Source organism: Cynocephalus volans, chromosome 17, assembly GCF_027409185.1.
Source record: "Cynocephalus volans isolate mCynVol1 chromosome 17, mCynVol1.pri, whole genome shotgun sequence".
NCBI classification, from domain to species: domain Eukaryota; kingdom Metazoa; phylum Chordata; class Mammalia; order Dermoptera; family Cynocephalidae; genus Cynocephalus; species Cynocephalus volans.
Window position 1 is genome coordinate 22,913,943 of NC_084476.1, and position 25,287 is coordinate 22,939,229.

A 25,287-nucleotide genomic window follows, 5' to 3' on the forward strand; every position below is an offset into this window, starting at 1 on the left:
TTTCCGAGCCCCTACTATGTACCAGGCACTGTGCTAATAAGTGATTTACATCCATAATCTCATTTAATCCCCCAACAAACCTGTGGGGGGTATCCTTACTCCACGGGTGGGGAGACTGAGTTTCAGGCTGGCTAACAGACCACGAGGGCACCAGCACACAGCAGGAGAGCCGGGACACAGCCCCAGACCCAGCAGTCTTCGTGGCCCTGACCTTGACCCTGTGCTGTCCTGTTTGCCTTCTACAGCTGACCAGCTCAACTGACAGGTGGACAGGATGAATGATGCCATCCCACCTTTCAGCAGTGGGACTCCCCTGCCCCGCTCCACCAGCTCCCCAGCCCTGGGCCCCAAGAGAGTCCCGCATACTTGGCCCAATTTTCTGGAATGGTTCCGGGGGCTCCTCCTTCACCTCGTCAGTAGCCACAACACCTTGCTCGAAGGGGTCTATGAGAGAACACATGGCCCTTAGTGCCCTGAAAACCCAGGGGTCAGGAGCCCAGCCAGGGACAGGAGAGGTGGGCAGCCACCAAGGACTTACCTGCCCGATTCTCCGGGGCCCCTTCCACACTAAACACTGCGCCCAGGCGGGAGGCAGCAGCCGCAGAAGGAAAGAAGCAAACAGGAGCCCCGTTAGTCCCTGCCCATCGCTGCCTCTGCCCACTGCTCCCAGCCTCTATCGCAGGGAGTTGGCCTTTGGGACCCAGGAGGGCTGCCTGGGCTAGCATGGAAGCCCCAGAAAACCAGGGGTCACGTTTGGGCATGTCCCAACCAGGACAAAGCCCGGATCTCTATTCCTTATCCAAACTACAGACAGATACCACCATCCCCACCTCCCCCCCACCCAAATGCAGGCAGACGCTTTCTGCCTGGACCTGTTTCAGTATCACCAGCATGCACTGGAGGGGCCAGGGCAGGAGGAAAGAGGAAGAGATGGGGAGGAGAGAAAAAGAGGAGGTGAGAGGAAGGAGAAGCCATCAGCCACAGGTGGTAGGCCCGGCTGTCATGGCTCAAGGTGGGCTGTCGTGGGGAGCTAGAGAGCCCCTCAGGTCCTTTCCCAGCCCAAGACCCTCTTTCTAGGATTCCTAAGACTCTACAAATGTATTATCTAAATTTATTGTTCTAATTTCTAACTCTACGATCTAAGATGTTAAGATGCCATCATTTATTTTAAAAAATTGGTTTAATTTCACCAGAGCATGTGAATACTCAATATGAAACTGTGAAATGACTAGATGTGAAATTGCCAATATGTGACTGATTCTGACCTACAAAAATGGCAATTTCCCTTGGGTTAACCTAAATAGAAGCATATATGGAGTATGATAGGGACTTCCCTCCCCCAGAGACGTCTGGAGCCGGTCACTCTCCTTGTGGTTCTGGCTGCTGCCCGACCCTTCTCTGGGTAGGAGCGGGACTGGGTGGGAGCCAGTGTCCATGAGGAAGGGCTGCTCTTTGTGCAGCTCTGAGGAGTGAGGGGCCTGACTCACCATCCACTGCATGCAGGTCTCGGTGCTCTTGGAAACAGCTGTAGTATTTGTACTTCTTCCCGCAGATGTCACATGTGTACCTGAAGTTGTCTGCAAGGGATGAAAACACACATGCGGTCACTAGGGCTCCAGTCATTTGGGGTGGAGTTTTTCTGGCCAGCTTATCTGCCTCAGAAACCAAAGATGTGACTAGCCCAGGATGGCCACACCTGGATGGCCACATGGAGATTTGGTTCCTGAGCCAGTCTGCACTTTGACACTGCCCAACTCTTCTGGACCTTGGAGGGCCACAGCCCAGCCCACTCCCTGAATGCTCAGCTTCCCTACCCCCACGTGCAGCCAGGGCTGCGAGAGAAGAGGGTCTGACCTCAGTGCTGGCCCCAACCCTCTGCTTCAGCCATCCTGTATTGCTTCCTGGGTCCACAGTGCTTAGGGGTCCCCCGCAAAGATCCAGACCACACAAGGTGACCAAGGAGCCTGGAAGTGACTCCCAAACCAACCCTCAAATCCGCCCTGTGTGAGCTGAGTTCCTAGGGGCAGGTTCACAACTGGTGCCACTGCCCTGCACAGAAGTTGCATGAGAAGAATGACAATCACTGCAGCTACCAGGGCAAGACCCCAGGCCAGTCTCTTCTGCATTTCCTCAGTCAGTCCTTGCAATGGGGTGGGGAGAGGAGTCTCCCACCTTACACACAAGGAACTGACGGTCAGAGGGACCTGCCCCATGTCCCACAGCTGAGAGGCCTGTGGAAAGCAGTTTCGGAGATGGTGCCCAATGATCTTCGCCTCCTGGTGCTCACACCCTGTGTAACCCATTCCCTGTGAGCCTGGTCTGGGCTGGACCTAGTGACTTGCTTCTAATGCAGAGAATGCAGTAAAATGACTGAGTGTAACATCTGAGATTAGGTTACAAAAGCCTGAATTTTGACAAGGGCAACTTCTCTCTTGTGCTTACTCTTGCTAGGTGCCATGCCATAAGCTGCCTCCTGGAGAGATCAGGTGGCAAGGGTCTGAGGGCAGCCTCTGAGAATAGCCAGTGAAGGGCTAAGGTCCTTAGTCCAAAAGCTTGGGAAGGACCAAATCCTGCTAACAACAGCGTTTGTGAGCTTGGAAGATGCTTGTCTCAGGTTGAGACGTGAGATGAGACCACAGCCCTGGCCAACACCTTAATGCAGCCTATGAGAGCCTCAGAGGACCCAGCAAAGCCATTCCCAAAAACTAACCACAGAAACTGGGGGATAATCAGTGTTTGTTGCTTTAAGTCATTAAGTTTGGGGGACGTTTTTATACAGCAATAGATACCTAACAGGGCCTGAGTTTGCATGATTCTCCGAGGTCTATATGATGAAGTCTGAGGCTGGAATCGCACAGGAGTTTCGCTCTCCATGCTGGCAACAATCTCTAACGTCTGTACTGGTGTGGACCTTGTGTGTGGATTCCTCTGGCTGATAGGACAAAGACCAGCAATACCATCTCCCTGAGCATCCCCAGGCACAGATAGGCTTGGTGGCCTGCTTGAGGCTATATGGAGGGGAAGGGGACAGTGAGGATTCAAACACTCACTTAACTGCAGGCCGAGAAAGAATCAGGACACATGGCCCTGCTCTGTCCAGATAAGCCACCCTTCAGTCCTGGCTGAGACACCTCTATCTTGGCTCCTCTCTTGCTCCTCAGCACCCCAGTACAGATCTGATAAGATCCTGCATCCCAAGGATGCACTGCCCGACATTTCTGTGGTAGGGGCTTCTGGCCCCCTCTTAGCTGGAGTTAGGGACACAGATGGCATTAGCCATCTCTCCTCCAACCCCTGCCCTCACCTCTTTTATTACAAAGGTAGTCTCTGAAAATGCCTTAGTAGATGCCAGGGCCACAGAGACAAACTGGTCCCTGAATGAGGAGCACACAGCCTTGACACCTCTGGACATTCTGAGGGCAGTGGGTATAGAGGAGGGTGAAGGTACGGGGTGTAGAGGAGGAGAGGCCTGGTCCCAGTTTGACACTCTTGTCCCCTAATTTGGAGAATGGGAAGAGGCTGCAGATGAGCTGATTCTCCGTGCTGGTTCCAGGATTCTAAGCCTCGCTCAGGGACAGCAATCCAGATTAGACAATGACCTCCCCCATTATGTCCCATCCAGACCATCACCCCCAGCTTCCCCTCACCTTCAGTGCTGAACACCTGGGGAAATGAGAGATGAAGAAGTCAAGGCCAGCTGGGTCTGGTCCTGGATAGGGATCCGCCCCTGAAATTCCTCTCCTATACTCACAATCCTGGTCGCCCTGCAGCTGCCCCACCACCCCAACCCCTGCCTTGTCTCTGCCCACATGGCCTCCCCTGCCAGCTGGGCCTGTCCCTCTCACTACGTGGCCACATCTGCCACCTGCAATAAAATGTGAATCCCCAGCTTTGTGCCCCTGAGAAGCACCCCCCACCCTGCTCTGTAGAATCACAAACCACCTCCTCAGTGTGGTTGGCAACCTCATACGCAACTCCTAAGGCAAGAGAGTTATACCCAAAGGAGGAGGGCAAATGATTTTTTTGAACCCCAAAAGAGCTCAGTGTCTCCAAGAAGGCCACTGCAAATCCATTTTGGGAGGCAGGCTCTGGAGTCAGGCCGCCTGGGTTCAAACTCAACTCCACCACTTACTCAACTGACCTCAGCCACGCTCCCTAACCTCTATACCTTGGTTTTCTCATCTGTAAAATGGGAATAATGATAGCTCCTTTACCTCCCAGAGTTGTAATAAAAAATTAGGTATCTATATAATAATAAAATAATGAGTTATAATAAACAATAAATGAGCATAATGGTAAATGGTACCTAATACTGTTTTACAAAGAGAAGCAACACGATAGTAGCAAGAGAACTCCGTTGAGGCTAATCTTTTTTCTTAGGTGAGAGATGGGTAAGTGGGTATGTTTTATGCCTCTATGTATGACCCTACTATTTTTCTAATAAATAAACAAAAGGTCCCTGGACTAGAATGTGTGAGACCTCGTTTATAGGCCCACCCCCACTACTAACAAGCTGTGTGACTTTCCTCTCTGAGACTTAGTGTCCTTATCTGCAGAATGGGTAGGCAGGACTCAATGTTCTCAATAGGACTCTTCTGGCTACTCCATGGCCAGGTTCCTGTAACGAGGTTGGAGCATGATGCCGGGTAATCTGAGCAGGCACTGTTCGCCTGGGTCAGGGTTGGGGTGCAGGACTGAGAATAAAATAGAGCACACTGGCCAAGGGGAGAAAACTCCACAGGGAAGAAGGGAAAAGTGATGGAAGGGCTAAAAATACCCCCAGCTACCAAGCCCTCAGCAACCAGGGAGCCCGTGCACAACGGAAACCAGACAGAACACAAGGGACCATTGAGGGGCTGCTGAAGGGCCCAGAATAGCCAAGGAAGGAAAGATAAATAGGGAAGTTCTTTAAATGTGTGGCTGACCACAGGCAGGCAATGGGAGCCAGAAAAGAAGGGAGCTATTGAGGGAGAAGGGAGTCAAGAGCCAGGCTGGGGCAGGGCGGGGCTGGGGCAGAAGGAGGCACAGGCTTCACCTCCTCCCAGCTGCCAGCCCTATGGCAGGTGTCCAGCCAACCTGAACCTCAGATTCCCCTCCAGAACATGGAGGAATCATCTCAGCCCTGCCGGCCTCTCTTGTGGTATAAAGGTCCAAACCAGAGTGGATGAGACAGTGGCTTAGAAGAAATGCTATTAGGACCCAGGCCAATAAGGCCCTTCTTTAGCCTTAGGCACCTCCTCAAACCACTTTTTTTTTTAAAAAAATGATGTTTATTTACTATCTCAAAAACTTTTTATAGTAGTGCAACAAATATGTAGAATAGGGGTTGGCCCACGATGGTCCATGAGCCAAATCCTGCCCACCGTGAGTTTTGGTAAGGCATTCATTTACATACTGTCTCTGGCCATGTTCCTGCTACAACAGCAGGGTTGAGTAGTTTGATGGACACATCTGGCTTATACGGTCTAAAATACTCTCCATCAGGCCCTCTACAGAAAAAGTTTCTGACCCCTAATGTAGAAAAGTATCCAAATCATAAGTTTAATTTTTGCAACACCTGTGTAACCAACACCCAGCTCAAGAAACAGAGCACCCTTCCCCAAGGGTGGCCACTCTTCTGACTTCCACCAGCCTCAGTTGGTTTTACCTGCTTTTGTACTTTCTAACACAGAATCTTAAAGCATGAACTCTTTTGTGTCCAACTTCTTCTGTCCAAATTATGTGACTCGTCTACATTGCTGTGAGTGGCTAGAAGCTGTTCATTCTTACTACCATACAGTAGCCCTTCATGTGAATATACCTATTCATCCATTCAGCAAGCACTGGGCGTTTGGGTGGCTTCTGGTTTGGAGCTGTAAGAAGAGTGCACTTAGAGCATTCTCGTTTGCAATGTCTGGAGGACGAGCGCACACATTTCTGTTGGCTGTACACCTGGGGGTGGAACTGCTGGCTTTTGAAGCTCAGTGCTATTGGGTGGGGAGAGATTCTGCCCTAGTCTACCTCCACCTGGTGGGTCACTGACCAGGCCTGCGGGGTTCAGAGTGGGAGGAAGGACAAGCAGGGGCAGCAAAGCAGAGCACTGTCCCCAGATGTCCAGGTCCTGTGCCACCCCAGGCGCTGGCATATAGCATCCCAGGGCCAATCACCAGTAAGCAATCAGTGCCTGTGGTTGTGGGTTCTCATGAGCGAACACTCTGAACAGCATTTCCAAAGGTCAGCTCTGGAGGCCCAGACCTGTGTGTCAGACACAAAAGAACACAGGAAACTCTGAACACACGGGCTCCTCTCGGGGACACACAGGCATGTCTGCCAATATGCGTCTACAGCACCTGTTCATCTTAGTATAACTCAAGGTTTCCCAAAGTTATTTCACCAGAGAACCCTTAATTGACAGGACACCTCTTAACCGCCTCAGAATGAGCATGCCCCGGAACACACTTTGGGAAGGGCTGCTCTGAGGTACTGTGTTCCAATTTCATGAGGACCCTCTGGCCCCAAAGCCTGGACCCCCGCAATGTGGCTCTCCCAGGCTGCTCAGGGCAGTCTTGGGGGAGGGAAAAGCACCTCCTCTTCCTCCCACCCCAGCCCTCAGTCTCCACGAGCCCACAGGACAAAAAAGTACTCACTGCTTTGGGAGGCTCCCTCCCCCGAGGTGGCTTCAGTGTCTGTAAGAGAGAGGGGGAGGGAAGGGGTCAGCTGATGGGGCCAAGGGGAGGGCCGGTGCCAGGCGAGAGGAAGAGCAGGTGGGCAGACAGCAGTGACGGGAGCCTCTTTCTTCCCATGGATGCTGCAGGGACATAGCCCCACGGTCCTCCCCTGGGTCCTGGATGTTGGCCCTGCCCTGCCCTGCACCTTTCTTCCCTCCCTCCAGGCTCCAGGAGGAGCAGGCACCACCCCTAGCCCCCTGGTCTCATCTTCAGAATTGGAAGCAGCCACCCAGCCAGCCCCACTCCTGAAGCTGTCATGAGGAACACGTGAGATGACATGAGCACAGCCCCACAGGGCCCTTGAGGCAGAGGCCTGGTGGCTCCCCTTCCTACTGAAGAAAGAGGGAGGAGATTGGAGAAGACTGGAGCTCTCAGGGCCCCTGGGTCATCCATGAGGGGCCTGAGTGGAAAACAGGGAAAGAACAGGAAGGAGGTGAGGCCCCTCAGCGCTGCCCCAGGGACACCCACTCACCTCGATGTGCCCGTACGTGGGTCTGGAAACAGTTGTAATACTTGTACTTCTTGCCACAGATTCCACACTCATAGGAACCTGGAAAACAGGGGAGGAAAGAACCGGTCAGCCAGCACGCAATGTCTGCAACCACAGGCCCCAGGCCCCACAGGCGAGGTCTCCGGGCACAGCTAACTCTGGCAAGGAGGCAGCACTGAGCCGCAAGTCAGGAGGCCTGGGGTCTAGGTCTGGGTTCGCCTCCAACTCTCTGACTGACCTTGGGCAAGTCATCCCTATCTCTGGGCCTCAGTTTCCAAATCTGTAAGATGGAGAAGGTAACCTCTTCAGCTAACTCTCATACTTTGAGGGGATAAAGGAGATAAAAGGAAAATGTCGCATCCACGTAAGGAAATCACACTTACATGCCTTGTAATAATCTCTAGCTGCCAATGGGACAGAGGTTAAGAGGATGGACTCTGTGTCAGACACATCTGGGTCCCCGTTCTGTCACTTACCAGCAGCATGACCTTGGTAATTTCCTTGGACACAGCAAGCCTTAGTCCCTCAGACAGATAGAGACCAACGTGGTGTAAACACCTGACTCATGCCCCATGCCCAGCCCTTCTCCCAGGAGCAGGTGGACTGAAATGGCTGAGCTTCCAGTGGGCATTTCAGACAGGTCAAAGGTGGAGCCCCCCATGCAGAAGGCATGGCAGAGACCCTCGGACCCAGCCTGGCATGGATGCCAGGGGCAGAGGTCCTGCCCACCCCCCACCTATCACAGCCTTCATGAGGGCCTGACGCCATCTGGGCCCAAGCCTGACTCTTCCTAATGGAACATCCAGGGAGCTTGTACAAACACAGAGTCCCTGGACCTGCCCCAGGCTGAGTGCTCTAGAGTGGCTGGGACAGGGGCCTAGAAATCTGACTTTTCCAAAGAGGTCCTTAGGAGATTCAGGTACTGAGCATCCAGGTGTGGGAACTACTGGTTTAGAATAGGACGGGATGAAGTCTCAGTTCCACCGTTTATGGGCTGAGCCTCAGTTTCCTCACTGGAACCATGTGGATAATGTAAGAGTGTTGATGTGATGACTGAATGAAGCGTGAACAGTGTTCTTAGCACAACACCCCAAGCTCAGTGAACAGCGGAGATTATTAGCTCCTATTCTCTTCAGTCCTGCCTGGAAACAGGCTCACTTCCTGGGTGTGCACTTGAGGTATCAGATTAAGCCAGAGGCTCACTGGACACAGAGTCTGAGTGTCAGCTTAGCTCTGCTACTCCTTAGCTGCTTGATCTCAGACACGGCCCTTTACCTGTCCCAGACTCAGTTTCCCCACCTGTAAAAAAGGAATATGATTCCTCGAACTCATGACCGAGGTCAGGATCAACCAGGTACAACGGGTGACTCAGCTGGCACAGAGGAGGAACTGAAGAACAGCAGCCAGTGCCACTGTTACTACCGAGGGTCACTCCAGGGGATGCTGTCATCCTAACACCAGCGTGGAATTTAGTAGTCTGTTATTTAGTGGTCTGTAAGTATATCAGCCTTGTCACACAGGGAAAAACAGAATCATGTGGAGGGCAAAGATCAGGTTGCATATTTCTTCATATTTAGCTGTGTGACTGGCACACAGAGCGGGCTCGATAAATTCACAGAGTCTGGCTGCTGTCCTCATCTGTCACCGAGTAATAATCACACCAGCTCTCTTCCTCCTGCCTCCACCCACTCTTCAACAGTTTCTGCCAATTCCCCTTCAACCAACTAAGAATTTACTGAGCATCTGCAACGTGCCAGGCACAGAGGCCCAACAATGAGCAAGATGTAATCCCTGCCCTCCATCTGATGGGAAGCAGACAGGCCACCAGGCACAGGACGATGCAGGGTGATGGTGTTATGACAGCAAGTGCAGGACCTGGTAGGCACAAGACAGGACCCAGGCCCAGCCGCAGGGAGGGGCACAGTCCATGGAGTCCCTCCTGGCTTTATGGGTTCTCCCCCACCCCATGGAGAGCCAAGGGTACATGCAGCCTGTCTTGCAGGTCTCAGTCCATACAGGGAATTGGGGGACACTGTGTTCTGGCAGAAGGAACCTGAATCTGCCCCTCACTCACCCTAAGACCCTGAAATTCAGGTTTCTTATCTGAGGAAGGGGCCAGGAGGGCAGAGAGGTGGGTGGGACATGGGGAGAGTCCACCAGAGGGGCAGCCCCACAGTGCAGCGATGTCGGCAAACCTAAGTTCAAATTCTGACTCACCACATACCAGCTGGGGGAGCCCCCAGACAAGATGTGGAACAGTCCACACCCCAGGTTTCCTCTGAAAAACTGCCCACCTCGGAGGGAGGGAGTGTGCATGAACGATAAGATGATGGGTCCTTAGCACAGTGCCTGGTACATAGCAGGTACTCAATAAATGACAGCTACAGTTACTCTCAGCATTTTCCACAGCTTGTTTTTTCCCACAAGAAAGAGGATCACAGCCAGGCCTGAGTGAAGAGGACCTCATGGCACAGCCCTGAGCTGAGGATGCAGAAGGGCACCGAGGCTCACACTGGTCCTGAGAAGTCCTGCGGTGAAGGAGGCCAGCTGCTGTTTTACCCAAGATCTCCCACACACACTTGGCATTGGAACCCTGTTGCTCCATGGCTTGTTTCACAGATTTGCGGCCCATAGGAAGTGCTCTTGAGATGGTCCAGGCATTCCAGGCTTCCAGATTTCCAAATACTCTATCAACCATCCAGCAGCCACATGCTTCTGGGGTTCCAGGACAGGCTCAGATTTGCTCACATGTGGCAGGGTCAGGGTGTTGGGGAGGGCAGCCCCCCCACATCCCTGAGATGCTTACTCAGGGGTCTGAGTGTAGCTGATGGCTACATCCAGCCACACCCCCCTCATGCTGGCCCTGATCAGGCCCTGCCCCTCAGCATCACGTACCCAGTGCAAATCTCAATGCTCGGTCAAAAATCCAGGTTCCTGAATACCGGCTTCGCACAGATCCACCGTGGGGGCTGCCTCCAGGTGCTTTTCCATCTGAATTACGTAAGAAATCAGAAAAAGCCTTAACGTTGGAGAACACCGTGGAAGTTAGAGAAGGGCAAAGTCGGCAAGGGGAGGAGCTCTGAGTGTAGGGCTGGCCAGTCACCTGGGCTTTCTGCGCCTCAGTCTCCCAGCTGCACGGTAAGAAGGGTGGACAAGATCACACTGTTTATCTCTTCACTAAAGAACTTGTAGTGGTCTGGGGGCATCCACGTGTTCCCCTGGGAGGCTGGGGTATGGCAGAAAGCATCAGCAACAGGCTGAAATCCTCCTGAAGTTTTGGAATATGTTCTCTGTATTTGGACTCATCACAGGGATAACAAAATTTTCCCCAAAAGCCTTCCAGTAAAATGACTCCATAGAGATGTGCACCATGTGAGCTATGGGCTCGTGTCTCCTGGCCCAGGGCCACCACGGACCCTGGGTGTGTGCAGTGGGGCAATGGAGGGCCTTCTTGAGGACTCTCAGCTCAGACAGACCCCCACTCCAATGACCAACTCCCTGCCCATCACACTTCCTCTTTGGCTGGTCCACCGGCCACTTGATTCTTTTGTCACCCATGTAGTCACCATCACCACCTGCCTGCCAGGCACTGTAGCTCATGACAACTGCATCCACAATGTTTCTGTGCAGGACTGGCCTCTGACCCCACTGCACAGGTGTGTAGAGCCGCCTGCTATGTCTGGTACTACCACAACACTCCCAAGTGTCTCCTATTGAGAGCCCCAGGACCTGCTGCCAGGGCTTGCCAAAGCCTCTTCCTCTCCCCACTCCTGCATCACTGGTGATGCAATAGGAATCTACAGTCCCCATCCAACAAATTGCTCTAATCAACAGCTCATATCTAGCACTTTCCATAAGCACCTGGCCGGGACTTTGTCTTAGCACCCTCCTTGGAGCCTCAGACAGACCAGGTGAGGCCAGGTGTGTCTAGTTCCCAAGGTCACAGAAGGGAGAAGTGGGGAAGAGCCGTGGGAGAAGAGGCAGTCTTCTGAGGATGAAGATTGTGGGGTAGCCCTCAGTTCTTGTCACTTGCACCCAGCTAGCTCCAGAAAAGTTTGGACACCTTTTAGGATACACACAATGTAGCAAGACAGAAATCCACAGCAGGTGAATGAGAGAAGAAAAACACAAGGTTGGGGACAGAGATGTGGTTCCTTACAACAGGCAGTTCTGTATTTAGCTCAGAGTGTCTTGGGAGCTGCTGTTCAAAGATCAAATGCTTAGGAGCGCCCAGGCCTCTTGGCTGGAAAACACAACCAGAGCTGGGCCCAGGGCTTGCCAGAAGACAGGGGACTTGGAGAAGGAAGTCGTGGGTGTACTCAGATCGAATGTCCTCTGGAACAGGGTCTTCCGAGTGGAGCACAAATCCGCTGGGATATGCGGAAGCTGTCCAAGGGGTATGTGAGCACAAACAGTTTTAAGAATCAATCCCCTAATCAACAACTTCCAAACGTATTCTTTTCTAACATCAATGTGCCAGGGAACATGGCAGGTGGGGAGGCTCCACGTGCTGGTTCTCCTTTCCAGTCTTGCCTTCACGCTTCTCCCACATTACAAATGAAATATGACCCTTTCACCCACCCCTCACCCTACCAAGGTGCCTTCCCCAGGGGATGACAAGCTCAGGGCCCTAAGCAAAGAGATGATGTGAAATATCAGGGTCAGGCTTAGAAAGGGCGTGGATCTAACTCCTTTCTCGAACTGGGTAACTGCCAATTCTCTGCTTTCTGAAGGAGGATCTAATGAAGTTGTCAGTGAAGAGACCATTAAAAATATTGTCTGATGATAGACCCTGTGTGATTTTTTGGCATATGACTTGGCAGGAGTTCAAAGAATTGAGTGACACTGCTGAAACAAAACTCCATCCATCGCCAGCTCCTTATTTACGTGATCAAGCTTTCTAAGCACTTACACCTACAAAAACCAAAAAGTAGGATTTAAATGAATGCTAAGTCTTGTCTCCTTCTAGCAGCAAGAAATATTAATTCACAGATATGTGAGCCAATTGAGAAAGAAATAAAGCCCTATCCATTTCATTAAGGGGTGCATTTTCAATAATTTTTTACATTTACATTTACTATTTACCTAAATTTGTTCTTGATGAATTGTATGCTAATAACAACTCAATCTGGCAAAAGAAAGTTTGAAAATATAGAGCTTTATGATCCCAGGAAACTTTTTTAGAAATTTCAATTTCAATTTATGTACTTCTTATTGTGGCAGATGACTGTGAAACAGTGATCAATAAAAGACCTTCAAGCACAAAAAATATATTACATTAGGATAAAACCTTGTGGGGGAAGTGGACTGGAAATATGAGTTCAAGGAGGAAAAGGAAAGATGTAAAATTTCTGTCTGTAGGGCTTGTTCATATGTTTTTTAGGTGATGATAATGGATATCAAATAGCAGTGGTGTTTGGATACATTTAGAAGAGTGGTTCACAGCTTCATTTCCAAAATGCTGTCTTTTTTTTTTAAACATAATATTCTGGAAATTATATCCCTTGCAATTACTTAAACTTTGGTTTAAAATGTTAGATATTAACATTCAAAAATGTGAAAGAGAATATACAGTTTTTCAAAATTCCTTTAGGAGACATTGAACAAAACATGTTTGAAACCACTGGCCTTTTAGGTTCCTATCACTGCAGAGGTAACCCCAGAAGTATCAAGGTCCAGCTAATACTAATAGTATCTGTTTTACATTTTTGTCTCCCCCCCAAAAAAACACTTTCACAGCTATGACTTCACTCTGCTCCCAACAATCCTACTGGAAAGATGGGCAGATTTTATTACACCCATTGATCATTCCAGGCACAGTGGCTCCGAAAGGTTAAGGGACTTATCCAAGGCCCCACAGCAGGGTAGACCCCGTGTCTCCTAAAGGGGCCCTTTGCACCAGGAATCCTCTAACCGAGGTCCCCTTCCCATCTCGGGCAACCAGATGAGTCAGTAGCAGAGACAGGACGCACCTGGGAGGGGGGCCAGAACATCCTCCTTTTGCAGCAAAGAGCTGTGTGTTGGTTCTGGCAAGCTCAGGCGCGAAGCCCTGCCAACAACCTATTGAAACAGGAAACCAACTATCAGCTGGCACCATTCTGAAGCAGGACCTGGCACCTTCACTGCCTGGGTTTGTCACAGGCTGAAACTCATGTGGCTGTGTCTGAATGGCTGTCAAACTCTCCTATGGGTCCTTCCAGAGCCAGGACCTAGCTGCCACCTCCTGGCTAGAGCCCCTTCCTCATCCTTCCCCCTCCCCAGGCAGGCCAGTGTGTGAAACTGGTCCCTTGGTGCTCAAAACTCACTGCCTGGAAACATACTTGCAGAACCCAGTCTCTCATCTGACCCTTGAGTTCCCCTCCTGTTCCCCATACGGTGACGCTCTCTGGTCAGTAATCTCCAGAATGGAGAACTCACTCCTGCATAGCCTATATCCAGTGACCAAACAGTTCCCTCAGTCACAAAGTCCTTCCTTTCACTGAGTTGAAATCACTTCCTGGTGACTTCTCAGTATCAGTTGGGGCTACTTGGAATGTGCCTGCTCCATCTTCCCTGCAAACTGCTCTAAGTTGTGAATATTTAGATTCCGTCATCCTCCCCCTCTTCACTCCACTGTCCTCAGTCTCCTCCACCCTCCGGACAAACAGCCCTTGGCTCCTCCATGGGACGCCTCCCCACACTGAGTTAATTCTCTGGAAATAACCTGGTTGTTGCACAGCTCTCATCTGAGGTTCCTGCCCCACCGCTGGGGAAGCCCAGTACCACTCAGGTCTCTGGACACCTGCAGCTCTCTCTGGGCTCCCTCACTATAACCTCCTCAGGATTAAGGACCAATGGTCTCAGAGCCAGGAGAAGTGCACCCACTGCTTGACAGTATGTTGACCACCATGGCAGGATCCAGCATCCTTATCTCTCAGAACTGGAAATGGTCCATGCACTGGGTGCCCCAACAGCTGTAAACCCAGCTTGCTTCATCTTCATCCAGCACAAGGATGGCAAGCAGGTTTCCACTTCCAATTTTTGAGTACTAGCTGACTGGCAATGACTTCTTGGTGTACCGTGTTGAGAAGAATTCCAGGGTACACTGTTGTGACAGTGTAGTGATCAATTAGTGACATCTGCCATGAACCAGGCAGTAACAATGGTAGTGCCTTGTGTCTATCAATCCTTGTAGAGAGGAATGCTCCTGAAACCTCATGTGTGGTCCTGCCACTCCTTCTTGGGCTGCTGTGCAGAAGTGTCCAGGCACCTTGTCAGGTGGGCACAGGTATCTTTTAACTTGCTTCCTTTCACTTCTGGTTTTATCCAACAAAGCTGTCAGGTTCAGTATTCTCTCTGCTCTTCTTTGTTAAAAAGGAAGCTCCAGGTCTTGCTCCTCAACCCTACACCAGCTCCAAAGGCAGTGATGTTCTTTCTAAGAGTGAGAGGCACCCTTCTCAGTACAAGCATTCTCGGGGCGGCAGGGAAGTATCAGCAGCCAGTGCAAACCTGGCAGCCAGCTCCTGAGCACCGATGCCCCCTCCTGACACTCCCAGCCTGAGGATTTGCCAAATGCCATCCACGTGTGCATGACCCAGCTCCTCCATGGGAAGTGCCTTGGATAATATTTGTGTCACTGGGAACATTGTTTGTCTGATGGCTATTAAAGAGCAAGTGAAGACTTGGGGAGGCTCCCTTATGGCGCAGCACTGGGTGACCAAACAGAAACTCTATTCTATTCAGCAACAGAGCCCATCTCTGAGCCCTGAGACAAGCTGGACAAGCAAAGCACTTAAGAGGCCCTCAGCTCTGCAGAACCTGGCATTCCTCTGCCAAGTGCCTCGGGAACATATATTAACTCCCCCACGCCTGGCCACCATGGTGCAGAATGCATAGAATGCATGAGCGCACTTAAAGGCATGGCTGCAACCAGCATCTCGCCCCAGCCAGGCCCCGAAGCGCATTCCCACTTTGCTTTACTTTCAGAAGCAGAGGAAGACAGGTGCTGCAAGGTGGAGCAGGCCCTTCATGATGTGGAAGAAAACGTCACCAACTTGCTGTGTGACCCCAGGCCACTCTTTTCCTTTCTGCAGGCCTTCATCTGCCCCTCTATGAAATGGGGGGAGGGGGTGTCTGGGATGCCAAGTTGATAGCATGTGTAGCTCCACTGCCCACTTCTGCATCCAGGGCAGACATCCACAATCCATCACACTACCCATTAGAATTCTCAGCATAGAACCCCTGACAGCCAGTAGCAATTGTTTGGACTTTGCCCACAAGACCAATTTTGCCATCTTGAGATAAGATGAATTCAAAAGGCTTGATTCTAATACTGATTTCTTTTTTTTTTAAATGCCTTTTTTCCTGGTGATGTGGCCAAGCCAGCTTTCTCTGAGCCAGACCCTCAGCAGAAACCACACCCTTGAGCAGGAGGGCCTGCCTATATGGATGCGAGATGAGCCGCCGTGACCAGCAGGGAGTGCTCTGGCCCTGCTTTGGTGCAGATGACAAAATGGCAGCTCCACTGGCAGCTTGTCACTGGTCATCCTCAGATGAGAAAACCAAGGCCCAATTAGAATCCATGTCTTCTGATACCTTATCCAGTACCAACTTTCTTCCCCATCCCATTTTTTCTCTATATCACACTGGTTTATTTCTCAGATTGGCAAAAAAAGCAGCAACTACACCTTCCCCTTGAAGAGGTACTTTTATACTATTAATACTAGTACTACTGCTAATAACAGCTAATCTTTTACTAAGTACACCGTTAAACACTTTACATAATCTTATTGAATTCTCAGGTAACCCCATGAATCTGCAATTGTAGGAACTGAGACACAGAGAGGGCAAGTAATTTGCCCAAGGTACAATAGCTATTAAGTCACAGAGCCTGGATTCACTCCCAGTCCAAGGATCTGAGTTTGCTCTCCCCAGTCAACACTGATCCCTTCCACTGCTGCTTTGGATTTCTGCACCCAGAAGGTGGCCAGGACAGGGACCATGCCTCATTTAACAGATGAGGACACTAAGGCATGGGGAGGCCAAGGACCTTACTGCAGAGCAGCAGCTGAGCTGGGAACCAGCATCAGTGGCTGGCATGAGGCGTGAGGACCCCGGGGCTCTCACTGTGCAGGCAGCTGGCCCAGGGAAGGCTCCCAACATGTCCCTGGCCTGGCTGCTTGAGGCTTTCCCCACCAAAGCCAACTGCTGGCTCCACCCCAAGATTCAGATTCAACTACCCTTCACTAGGCATCTCCTGGTGAAAGGCATAAATAGCACTGAGTCTAATGAGTCTTAACACACACACACTCCAAAGAGAGCAAGGGCATGTCTTCCCTCCATTAACTACCTAATCCGCTGTTGGCTAACACAGTCCTGGGCTCAGGGAGTGAATGCTGAGTGAATGCACAGGCCCCTGAAGAGGCTCCTTCTCTCATTCAGCACTGGGGGCCAGTTGCTGATGCTCCTCACCAAGTAGTCCTGGCTCACCCCACTCTGTCACATGGGAGGATGGCATTTCTCTGCCTCCTTAAGGCTGGGTGGGGCCATGTGACTAGTTCTGGCCAACAAATGAGCGGAATTAACAGCTCTCACTTCTGGCTGCAGAAGCCAATTGCCAGGGTGAGTCCCTCCAGGGCTTGCTTTCCCTTTGCCACTTGGCTGGCAGCGTCCCATATAATGGCTGCTTTTAGTCTGGGTCCAGATCAGAGCAGAGCCCCCTATTGACCCACAATGGACATAGAGTGTGAACAGGAAATAAACCTTTGTGGTTGTGAGCTATCAAGATCTCCTGCTATTTTTAGGATCTTGTTACTGCAGCATAACCTAGCCCCACCCTGACGGTTACAGAACCAACATCAACCCTGCTTACCAGAAGCCAATACCTTGCTAGGGATTGTGGGGGGTGGAGGAGGAGTAGGGAGAATGGAGACAAAAATCAGGCAGGTCCTAGAACTCCAGTATCTAGGGGCTACCAAGCTTATGAGAGAGACAGGCACAGACAGGGTATCTTTAATTTAAAGAGACAGTGGGAAGTGCCCCACAAGGGTGGCAGGGAAGAAACAGACCACTTGGACAAGAAGAGATCAGGGAAGGCTTCTTGGAGGAGGTGGCGATGGAGTTGGCCTTGAAGGATGAGTTGGATTTGGCATGTGGAAATGGGCAGGGACATTCCTGGGAGACGGAACAGCATGAGGAAAGTCCAGGAAGACCAGATGGCACTGAAATGATCAGAAGCAAGAAATGGGGCTAGAAAGCTCAGGTTATGGAGGATCTTCATGTCATGGCCTTGACTCTAGAGACAGCAAGGAGCTTTATAAACAGGGGAGCAACACAGTCAGTGTTTTGGTTTTGCCAAGACCTCCTGGCAGTTGGAGTGGTGGGCAGGTAACATCAGACAGGGAGACACAAAAGTATGGCTGTGAAAGGGACACTACAGTGACCGGTCAGGTTGATGATGGATACAGCCAGCAGAGGAACAGCTGGGAAAGGGAGGACAAAGTCAGTCTCTAGCAATTGGGAAGAAAAGGAAACAGGACTTGAGGTTCAACTTTTAAAAACAGACACAGGGAACCTCTCCTTGAGGCCCCGAGTGCCACACACAGGACACGCACCAGGAAGACGAAGGTACTTGGAGATTGGGAGGAGGTGAGCCCACTGGACCAGGAAAGGCAGCAGAGATGAGGGAGGCAGTTGCACTTCTAAAAACACACCGAGCACGGAAAGCATAGGAGGGCATGGTGTAAACAGAAGTCCAGGGCCAGACCAGGCCAGGCCTCGGTGCCAAGCAGAGGCACATGGGCTTCATCTCACAGACCAGCGGTTGCACACTTGTGGTCCACAGAACAACCCTGACCCACAGATGTTTCGTTTGGCAGATTTCAAAAGCTGAATAAGTTGCCAACATTTAAAGCTAAAAGAATTCACATGAAAATGTTCATTGCTGGTGTGTGATTTGTCCAGAGATGCGGCAACACTGAGCCATATCCCCACCTAGCAACCATCAGCGCGGCAGCTGAGGAGCAGCCTCTGCTCGTGGGGTGTGGGTTCTCCCAGCTGACACAGTCCTCACTGCCTGTCCTGCTGGCTCATCTCTACTTATATTAAATAAACATATGTGCTGGGCCTTGTGGGACTGAATCCATGAAAACTGGCAGCAGTAGAGGGAGCCCCCGAGGGGAACCCCCTGGCTCATGCTGGAAAGCTGAAGGGCAGAAAACATTGTTAAGACACTAGTTTCCACAGAGCTTCTCTGGGCCTGGCCCAGTCCAGAAGAGGCAGGGAAGATGTCAGACTGGGTATCTGCTCCAAGCAGGACCTGTGCTGGAAGGCGACCCCAGGAACCTCCAGTCAAGCGGAGGAGGGAGAAAAGCAGACAAGCATTTAGGACACAGAGCAACAAGGGCTATGCTAGAACCACCCGGGATGTGGGAGCCCCAAGGCATAAGGGATTCACTGGGCCTGCAGAAGTTTCCAGGCATTTGACTTAAACAAGGTCTTGATGGATGGGTAGGATTTTGCCACATCAGGCAGAAAGAAAAGAGCTCTCCAGACTAGAAATGTACAGGTAAAGGCAAATCTAAGCAGCTTAAATCTTTCCCTGAGGGCAGAGGGAGGAGGCAGAGATGCCAGGCCCCTTCTCCCCGGGACACTGGGCTCCACGTTCCTGCCCTGGCCCTGGCCCCATTCCTCATGGACGGGCACTCACCCAGGGTCTGCTGGTTGCGGACGCCGCCGATCACCACGCAGATCTCGGCAGGCACGTCGCCGGTCCCGTCCTTGCTGACTGCCTTCTTCTCCTCCTTGGCCTCGCCCTGCCAGATCACCTCCTGGATGTAGTCGTCGGGCAGCTCCGTCTTCACCTTCACTTCTGTCATCGTTCCCTGCTCGGCACTCAGCGAGGCCTCGGCTGGCACTGGCTCTGACCCCTCCACCTTGGTGCTCTTCTGGCTGCGCTTCAAGCGCTCCCTGAGAAAGAAGACCATGTGCTCAGGGTGGACCCCAGCAGTCTATGACACCATAGAGACATGCAAGGCTGCACACAGAGTGAATAGGAGGGCCCCCTACCCATTTAGCCTCCCTCCACACCCCCATGGCTGCCCCTGAGGCTCCAGGGAACCCTGGGGCTCTCCAAGGAACACAGTTTGAAAACGACTGGGCTAGTATGGCTCCAATTCCACTCATTTTACAGTTGAGGAAGCTGAGGTCTAAAGAGGTCCAGATGTTCCCAGCTGCCTCACCCACTACTTTTTTGTTTGTACTTATCACAACTGGAGTTACAAGCAACCTAAAAGAGCAGCTCTAGTTGGCTGAAATCTGCTCTTCTCAAACTTCAACGTGTTTACAAATTGGCTGGGGACCTTGAAAACATGTAGATTGTGGTTCAGCAGGTCTGGGGTGGGGCCAGAGATTCTGCATTTCTAACGAGTTCCCTGGCCTGGTCAGTGTTGTTGGTCCTCAAACCGCACTTTGAGCAGCAAGGGTTTACGTGATTTGATGTATGCAAACTATCTAGTACTGTTCCCTTTGTTCCTTGGCAGAAGAGCTACAGATCTCATCCAAGCTCTTCCCTGTTCCTGTTTTACAGATGGGGGAACTACAATCCAAAAATGCTCACTTGGTTGAGATGTCTCAGAGCCAACACTTCGGCATGTAGGTGGCTCTTCAAACATCAGAAAACATCCTCAAGGTAATGAAGTCAGTATTGAAGTGGACAGGGCATGTGTTACTGAACCTCCATTATGAGGGGAACACTGAGGCCAGAGTTGTGATTTGCCCAGGCCACACACATGATGGCATGAAGTGAGGTCCCAGCCATCGATTCCTGAACTATTCTCCTTTCAGCGTGACTCCCCGTGTTATCCTAAGGGTCCCCTCACCCTTCTAGCAGGGAAATGTTCATCATGACTCCTGTTTCTGAGGTAGGGCACAGGCACACTGGGAAATCAAGTCACGTTCCAGGCCCAGGAATGCCCCCTGGCCACGTCCAGCCCTCTCACTGCTCCAAAGAAGCATCTGGACGATGAATTTCAATGCCCAGACTCAAGGCCCATTCAGGCAAGGACCGCCAGCTGGAGCATGGTGGAGGTGCCAGGCTGGGAAGTGGGGACCCGGGCCCTGATCCTGGATCTGCAGTGGGCTTGCTGCGTGGCCTTGGGCAAGACTCTTCTCCTCTCTGGGCTTCAGCAGCTCCATCTATCACAGGAGCATGGGTTTCACCACATGTGCTGTCCCTCCTGGCTGTCAGCTTTCTCCTAGGATGGAGAAAGGTTGGGAAACTGAGCAAAGAAGTGGGAGGGGGGGCAGAGCTAATGGGGAGGGGACAGAGAAAGTCCACTGGGAGGTGTTATGGACCAAACTGTGTCCCCCCATCATATGTTGAAGCCCTGACCCCGATGATTGTATGCGGAGATAAGGTCTTCAGGAGGTAATGAAGAGATGGGTGGGGCCCTCACAATGGTATTAGTGGCTTTATATGAAGAGAGAAAGACTGCTCTCTCCTCCACATGAGCACACCACAAGAAAGCAGCCCCTGCAAAGCTGGAAGTGGCCCTCACCAGGACCCGACCATGCTGGCACCTGATCTCAAACCTCTAGCCTCCAGAACTGTGAGAAAATAAATATCTGTTGTTTCCTTAAACCACCCAGGCTATGGTATTCTGTTACAGCAGCCCAAGTTGAGTAATATAGGAGGCCAGGACTCAAGAAGAACAGACCAGGAGTGAAAAGAAAAACCAGTCAGGAGCAAAGGCTGTCATGTCAGCACATCCTCACTCTGAGCCTCAGTTTCCCCATCTACAAAATGGAGCTAACCAGATTGTCCTGTGGATTTTAAACAACTAACATGCAGAAAGCACTCAGCATGGGGTCTGGCCTATAACTGCTCTAAAGATGTGGTCATCACTACTATTATTAATAATGACACGCTGTTAGAGCATCTTCAGCACCCAGTGGCCCAGTTTGTGTCTGCCACATCAGGGCCACCAGACACTGTCTGAGCTTTTGCCCTTCTCTGTAGCAGGAAGCATAAAGCTGGATGATTCAATTGCCAAAGAAGTCATCTTTATTTATGTAAGAAACACTTAACTAGAGCCTCCTGTGTGCCAGGCACTGTCCTAATGTACTAACTCCTTTCATCCTCAGTAGCAACCCCGCCAATGAGTCCTGGTATTATCTCCATTTTACAGCTCAGGAAACAGAGGCACTGAGAAGTGAAAAATGTGTCCAAAGTCATATGGGTGGCAGCGGGTGTGCCCGGGACCTGATGCAGGCATCCTGGCTCTCAGCCATGCCACATCTGCACTGGGGAAGAAACTTGCAGAGAGAAGCCTCCCCACCCACAGCTGGGGCAACCCCACGTCACCCACTCTTAACCTTCAGCATCCAGAACTGAATCAAAACCAAGGTGCTCGCGGGCACACAGGAAGACGGGAGGCTCCCTGGCTTTTCTGGCTGCTGCCTCCACAGAGGAATATCTTGAGCGAGAGCCCCAGGGAGGGGAGCACAGCCCCACCTGGCTGCAGGATCATCACAGGGCAGAGAAGCCTCTAAGTTCTGTGAGGCCCCAAGAGATAACCAGGACAGGAAGGTCTGAAAAGTCACAGGGGAACAGCTGTGGTTTTAGTGAGAGAGGGCATTCCTGCCAGCCAGCCAGTGTCTGAAGAGGATGCCCTGGGGGTTGAGAGCTCTCTGGAGGAATTGCAGCAGAGGCTGGCAGACAGCCCGGTGGAAACAGGATGTCATGGAGTGAGATGGAATGAGTACCAGGTTTGGAAGTCAGATCATTCCAGGGTCAAATCTTGGAATGGCCTCTTTCAAACTATGGGCTCCTAACATAAGTGACTTCACCACTTCAAGCCTCAGTCTTTACATCCATACAGTGGGGATAAACACAGTACCAACCCCACAATGCTGTGATGCAGAGACGAGGCAATGTCTGCAAAGGACCGAGAACAGTGGCTACCAGTGGAGACGTTCTACTGGTATCTACTCTTTTTATGGGGGCAGGAGAAGGTGGCGTGCAGAGGATGCAAGGGCAGGGTCTTACACGACCTAGACTTTAGTGCATGGGCTCTCTATGGAGCTCATGAACCCAGGCCTGTGAGGGAGTGATGACCTTGTCTAGAGCCATTTGTAGAACAGAGATAGTCATGCTGATAGAAACTGGTAAGAATCCACATTTATGGACATTCCGGCTGAGCAGCCAAAGTGGTGGCTAAAATTCTCATTCCCTAGCTGAGACCACATGGGTGCTAGCAGTCAGCCAGTCCTGCCCGCTCTAAAGCTCCCTAGGCACAGAGACAGGAGGGGAGGGGACAGAACAGGCCCCCTGCCCAGAACCCCCTCACCCAGCTTTCTTCACTGTCAATGTTCTGAAGCTCAGCCTGGCCTGGGAGCACCAGGCCATCCCATCCAAATAGACTCAATGTCCCTTCCTGCCTCAAGGTCCTCACTAGCACCATGCCACCCTGATAGAGAGGAAAGAAACTCTGGAGTCAGACAGGCTGGACATAACTAAGATCTGCCCACTTGCAACCCTGCAACCCTGCAAACTTGGACAAGAAACTCTCCTCTCTGAGCCTCACTTTCCTTGTCTGTTAAAGGAGGACCATGGCCCTCGCCAACTGCAGGGGTGGGAGATGATGCCTGTAAGGAGCCCAGCCAGGAAGCTGGCCCAGAGTGATCTTCCATAGACAATGGCTGCCATTATGATGAGACATCAGTTCACAATGTCACCCTCATTCCTTGCTTGCTGGAGGCAGAGTGAGACCCCCTCTCCATACACCTCGTCAGCCTCACACAGTGACTCTTATGGCCAGCCTCCTACTGCATTCTGATGAATTCGCTTCAGCTCACTTGTCACATCTCTTACCTCTCAGTGTAGCTCCTAGCTCAGTGCCTTGTTTTATTTCCTTTGCAGCCCTGGCTGCTATCTGGAAACATCTTGTCCATTTATGACTCACCAAATCATACACACTCAAAGAGCAGGTGATCTTGTATACCATTGTATTCCCAGAATCCAGTAGGCACATAGTAGGTGCTCCACAAATGCTGTACTTGCTGAGTGACCAAAAGACTACTTGCCTCTTGGTAAGCAGGCACTGGGGCTTAAGCCTCCTGTGACTCCTCAGAGCCTGAGGGACAGAGCGGTCATCCACCAGCAACAGCCTGGGCCTAGATGCATCACAAGAGAGGTCCTCTCCGAAGGCACAGGATGTGGAGCAAAGCCAGGACTCAAACCCGTGTCTCCTGGCTCCCTATCCTTTGTCCTCTCCACTGAACTACCAGCCTCAGGTCACCTGGAGTGCCCAGGTCTCCTGGGGTTGGGGGTTGGGGAGCAGGAGAATGCCTTCCTCCCATAGGAAAGCAGCCTCTACTTAGTTTTTCTATATACACCCCCCACACAGCCCAAACAAATCAGAGGCCATTCTGGCAAATACAGCCGCAGATGGGTGGCCAGCCCAACTCCTGACTTAACCCCCAGAAGATGGGAGCCACAGGGGCCACCGTCTCTTTCCCACAGGTATGACAGCGCCTACCCCAGCGTCCGCTCCCTTAAATGTGACATCCCCGCATCCTCACTGTGCCAAGGACACAGGCAACTTCTTCCTCTTCCCCGACTTCCGTGCTTTAGATTTACAAGCCCAAATGTTGCTTTTCTCGAATGCTTTGCATTTAATTAGGTGTCCTAATAACAATGGAATCGCAGAAGTACTTATATCACTTTGAATTAGTGGTGCAGCTCCTTCTAACTTCTTCAAAAATTTTTTTCATATATCATTTTTTAAAATAGAGCTCATTATTTTAATTATATCCATTTAAATGTACAGTGGAGCCCTTGGATATTCTCAGCACGAATCATTAGGTATATTAGTGAAAAAGCACTCGGCATCTATCTACATGCTGACACTCCATAATCTATTCTATTTGTGTCGCTGTAAAATAGATTTATATATAGATAACTACAAAATAGTTGCTCAAGATATGCTATGAATTTTATATTTAACCCGAGTCACACTTCAACATAAAATCCAAAGTCAGGCATTAAAAGGATATTTTTCGGTAAGTACATGCTCTCTGTGGTCACTGGTTATTGCCTGCACTGGTCTGCTGGGAGAGAAGCCAGACCAAGTGGGTCCCTGCCCAAGGATCTCCCTAAGAGTCCTGGCCTTTCTCTAAGGCAGTGTTTCTCAAAGTGTGTTCCTTGATGGCTGAGGGTTCCACAGCAATGGCTCAGAAGCACCCCTGAGGCAATGGGAAGGGTGGTATTGAGAAAAGCTCTAAGACCCCTAGTCCCTCCATGCTCAACATGCAGAGCTTTGATTTTTGCTTGATTATATATATTCAGCCTGCTTCCTCCCTGTAATGGGGTGAATGGTGGCCACCCCAAAAGATATGCCCACATCTTAATCCCCAGAATCTGTGAATATGGCCTTATTTGGAAACAGGGTCTTTACAGAAGTAATTAAGTTAAGGATCTTGAGATTGAGCTCATCCTGGATTATCTGTGTGGACCCTGAATGCAATGACAAGTGTTCTTAAAAGAGAAAGGGAGATTTGAGACAGAGAGAAGAGAAGAAGACACCGAGAAGAGGAGGAGGCAACATGACCATGGAGGTAGAGATTGGAGTGACACGGCCACAAGTTCTGGGGCACATGAATGCACTGCCCCCACCTGTGCAAGGAGACGCACACACCCTGCTGGGTGAAGGACTGGCCCCTGCAAGGGCCTTAGTATCAAATCCCAGCTCACTCGTGGTGCACATGGGAATGACAGCCACCAGAAGCAGGAGGAGGCAAAGAACAGATATTCTCCTGTAGTCTTCAGAGGGAGTGCGACCCTACCGACACCTTGATTAGGACTTCTGACCTTCAGAACTATGAAAGAATAAACGTTGGTTGTTTTAAGCTACGCAGTTTGTGGTAATTTGTTACAGCAGTCGCAGGAAACTATCACACTAGGTAAGACTAAAGGTGAAGAAACAGCTCCACAGCCTTGCAGTTTGTAAACCACTGCCACCCACTACCCTCAGTTTCCTTTCACTTGGTTCTTACTCATGCCCGCTGTCATGTTTGGCCAATCCAATGTGCTTGCAGAATCTGCCTGGGAAG

At 51.0% G+C, this 25,287-nt stretch overlaps 1 protein-coding gene across 3 annotated transcripts in view; it reads right to left on the reverse strand.

The window, feature by feature from the left end:
* The window catches only part of ZNF618 (zinc finger protein 618), a 57,925-nt gene extending 38,789 nt beyond the window's left edge, over nucleotides 1-19,136 (reverse strand). For 2 of the 3 annotated variants that reach the window (XM_063082469.1, XM_063082468.1), the window contains exons 1-6: nucleotides 18,884-19,136; nucleotides 7,180-7,257; nucleotides 6,627-6,665; nucleotides 1,488-1,577; nucleotides 539-574; nucleotides 367-444 (exon numbers count right to left, since the gene is read on the reverse strand). In XM_063082469.1, the coding sequence (XP_062938539.1) occupies nucleotides 367-444; nucleotides 539-574; nucleotides 1,488-1,577; nucleotides 6,627-6,665; nucleotides 7,180-7,257; nucleotides 18,884-19,052 (490 nt within the window). In that variant the 5' untranslated portion in view covers nucleotides 19,053-19,136. Of the gene's footprint in view, nucleotides 1-366; nucleotides 445-538; nucleotides 575-1,487; nucleotides 1,578-6,626; nucleotides 6,666-7,179; nucleotides 7,258-10,092; nucleotides 10,189-18,883 lie in introns of all 3 variants that reach the window. The other variant, XM_063082467.1, reaches the window with a different exon arrangement.
* Between the last annotated feature and the right edge of the window lie 6,151 nt (nucleotides 19,137-25,287).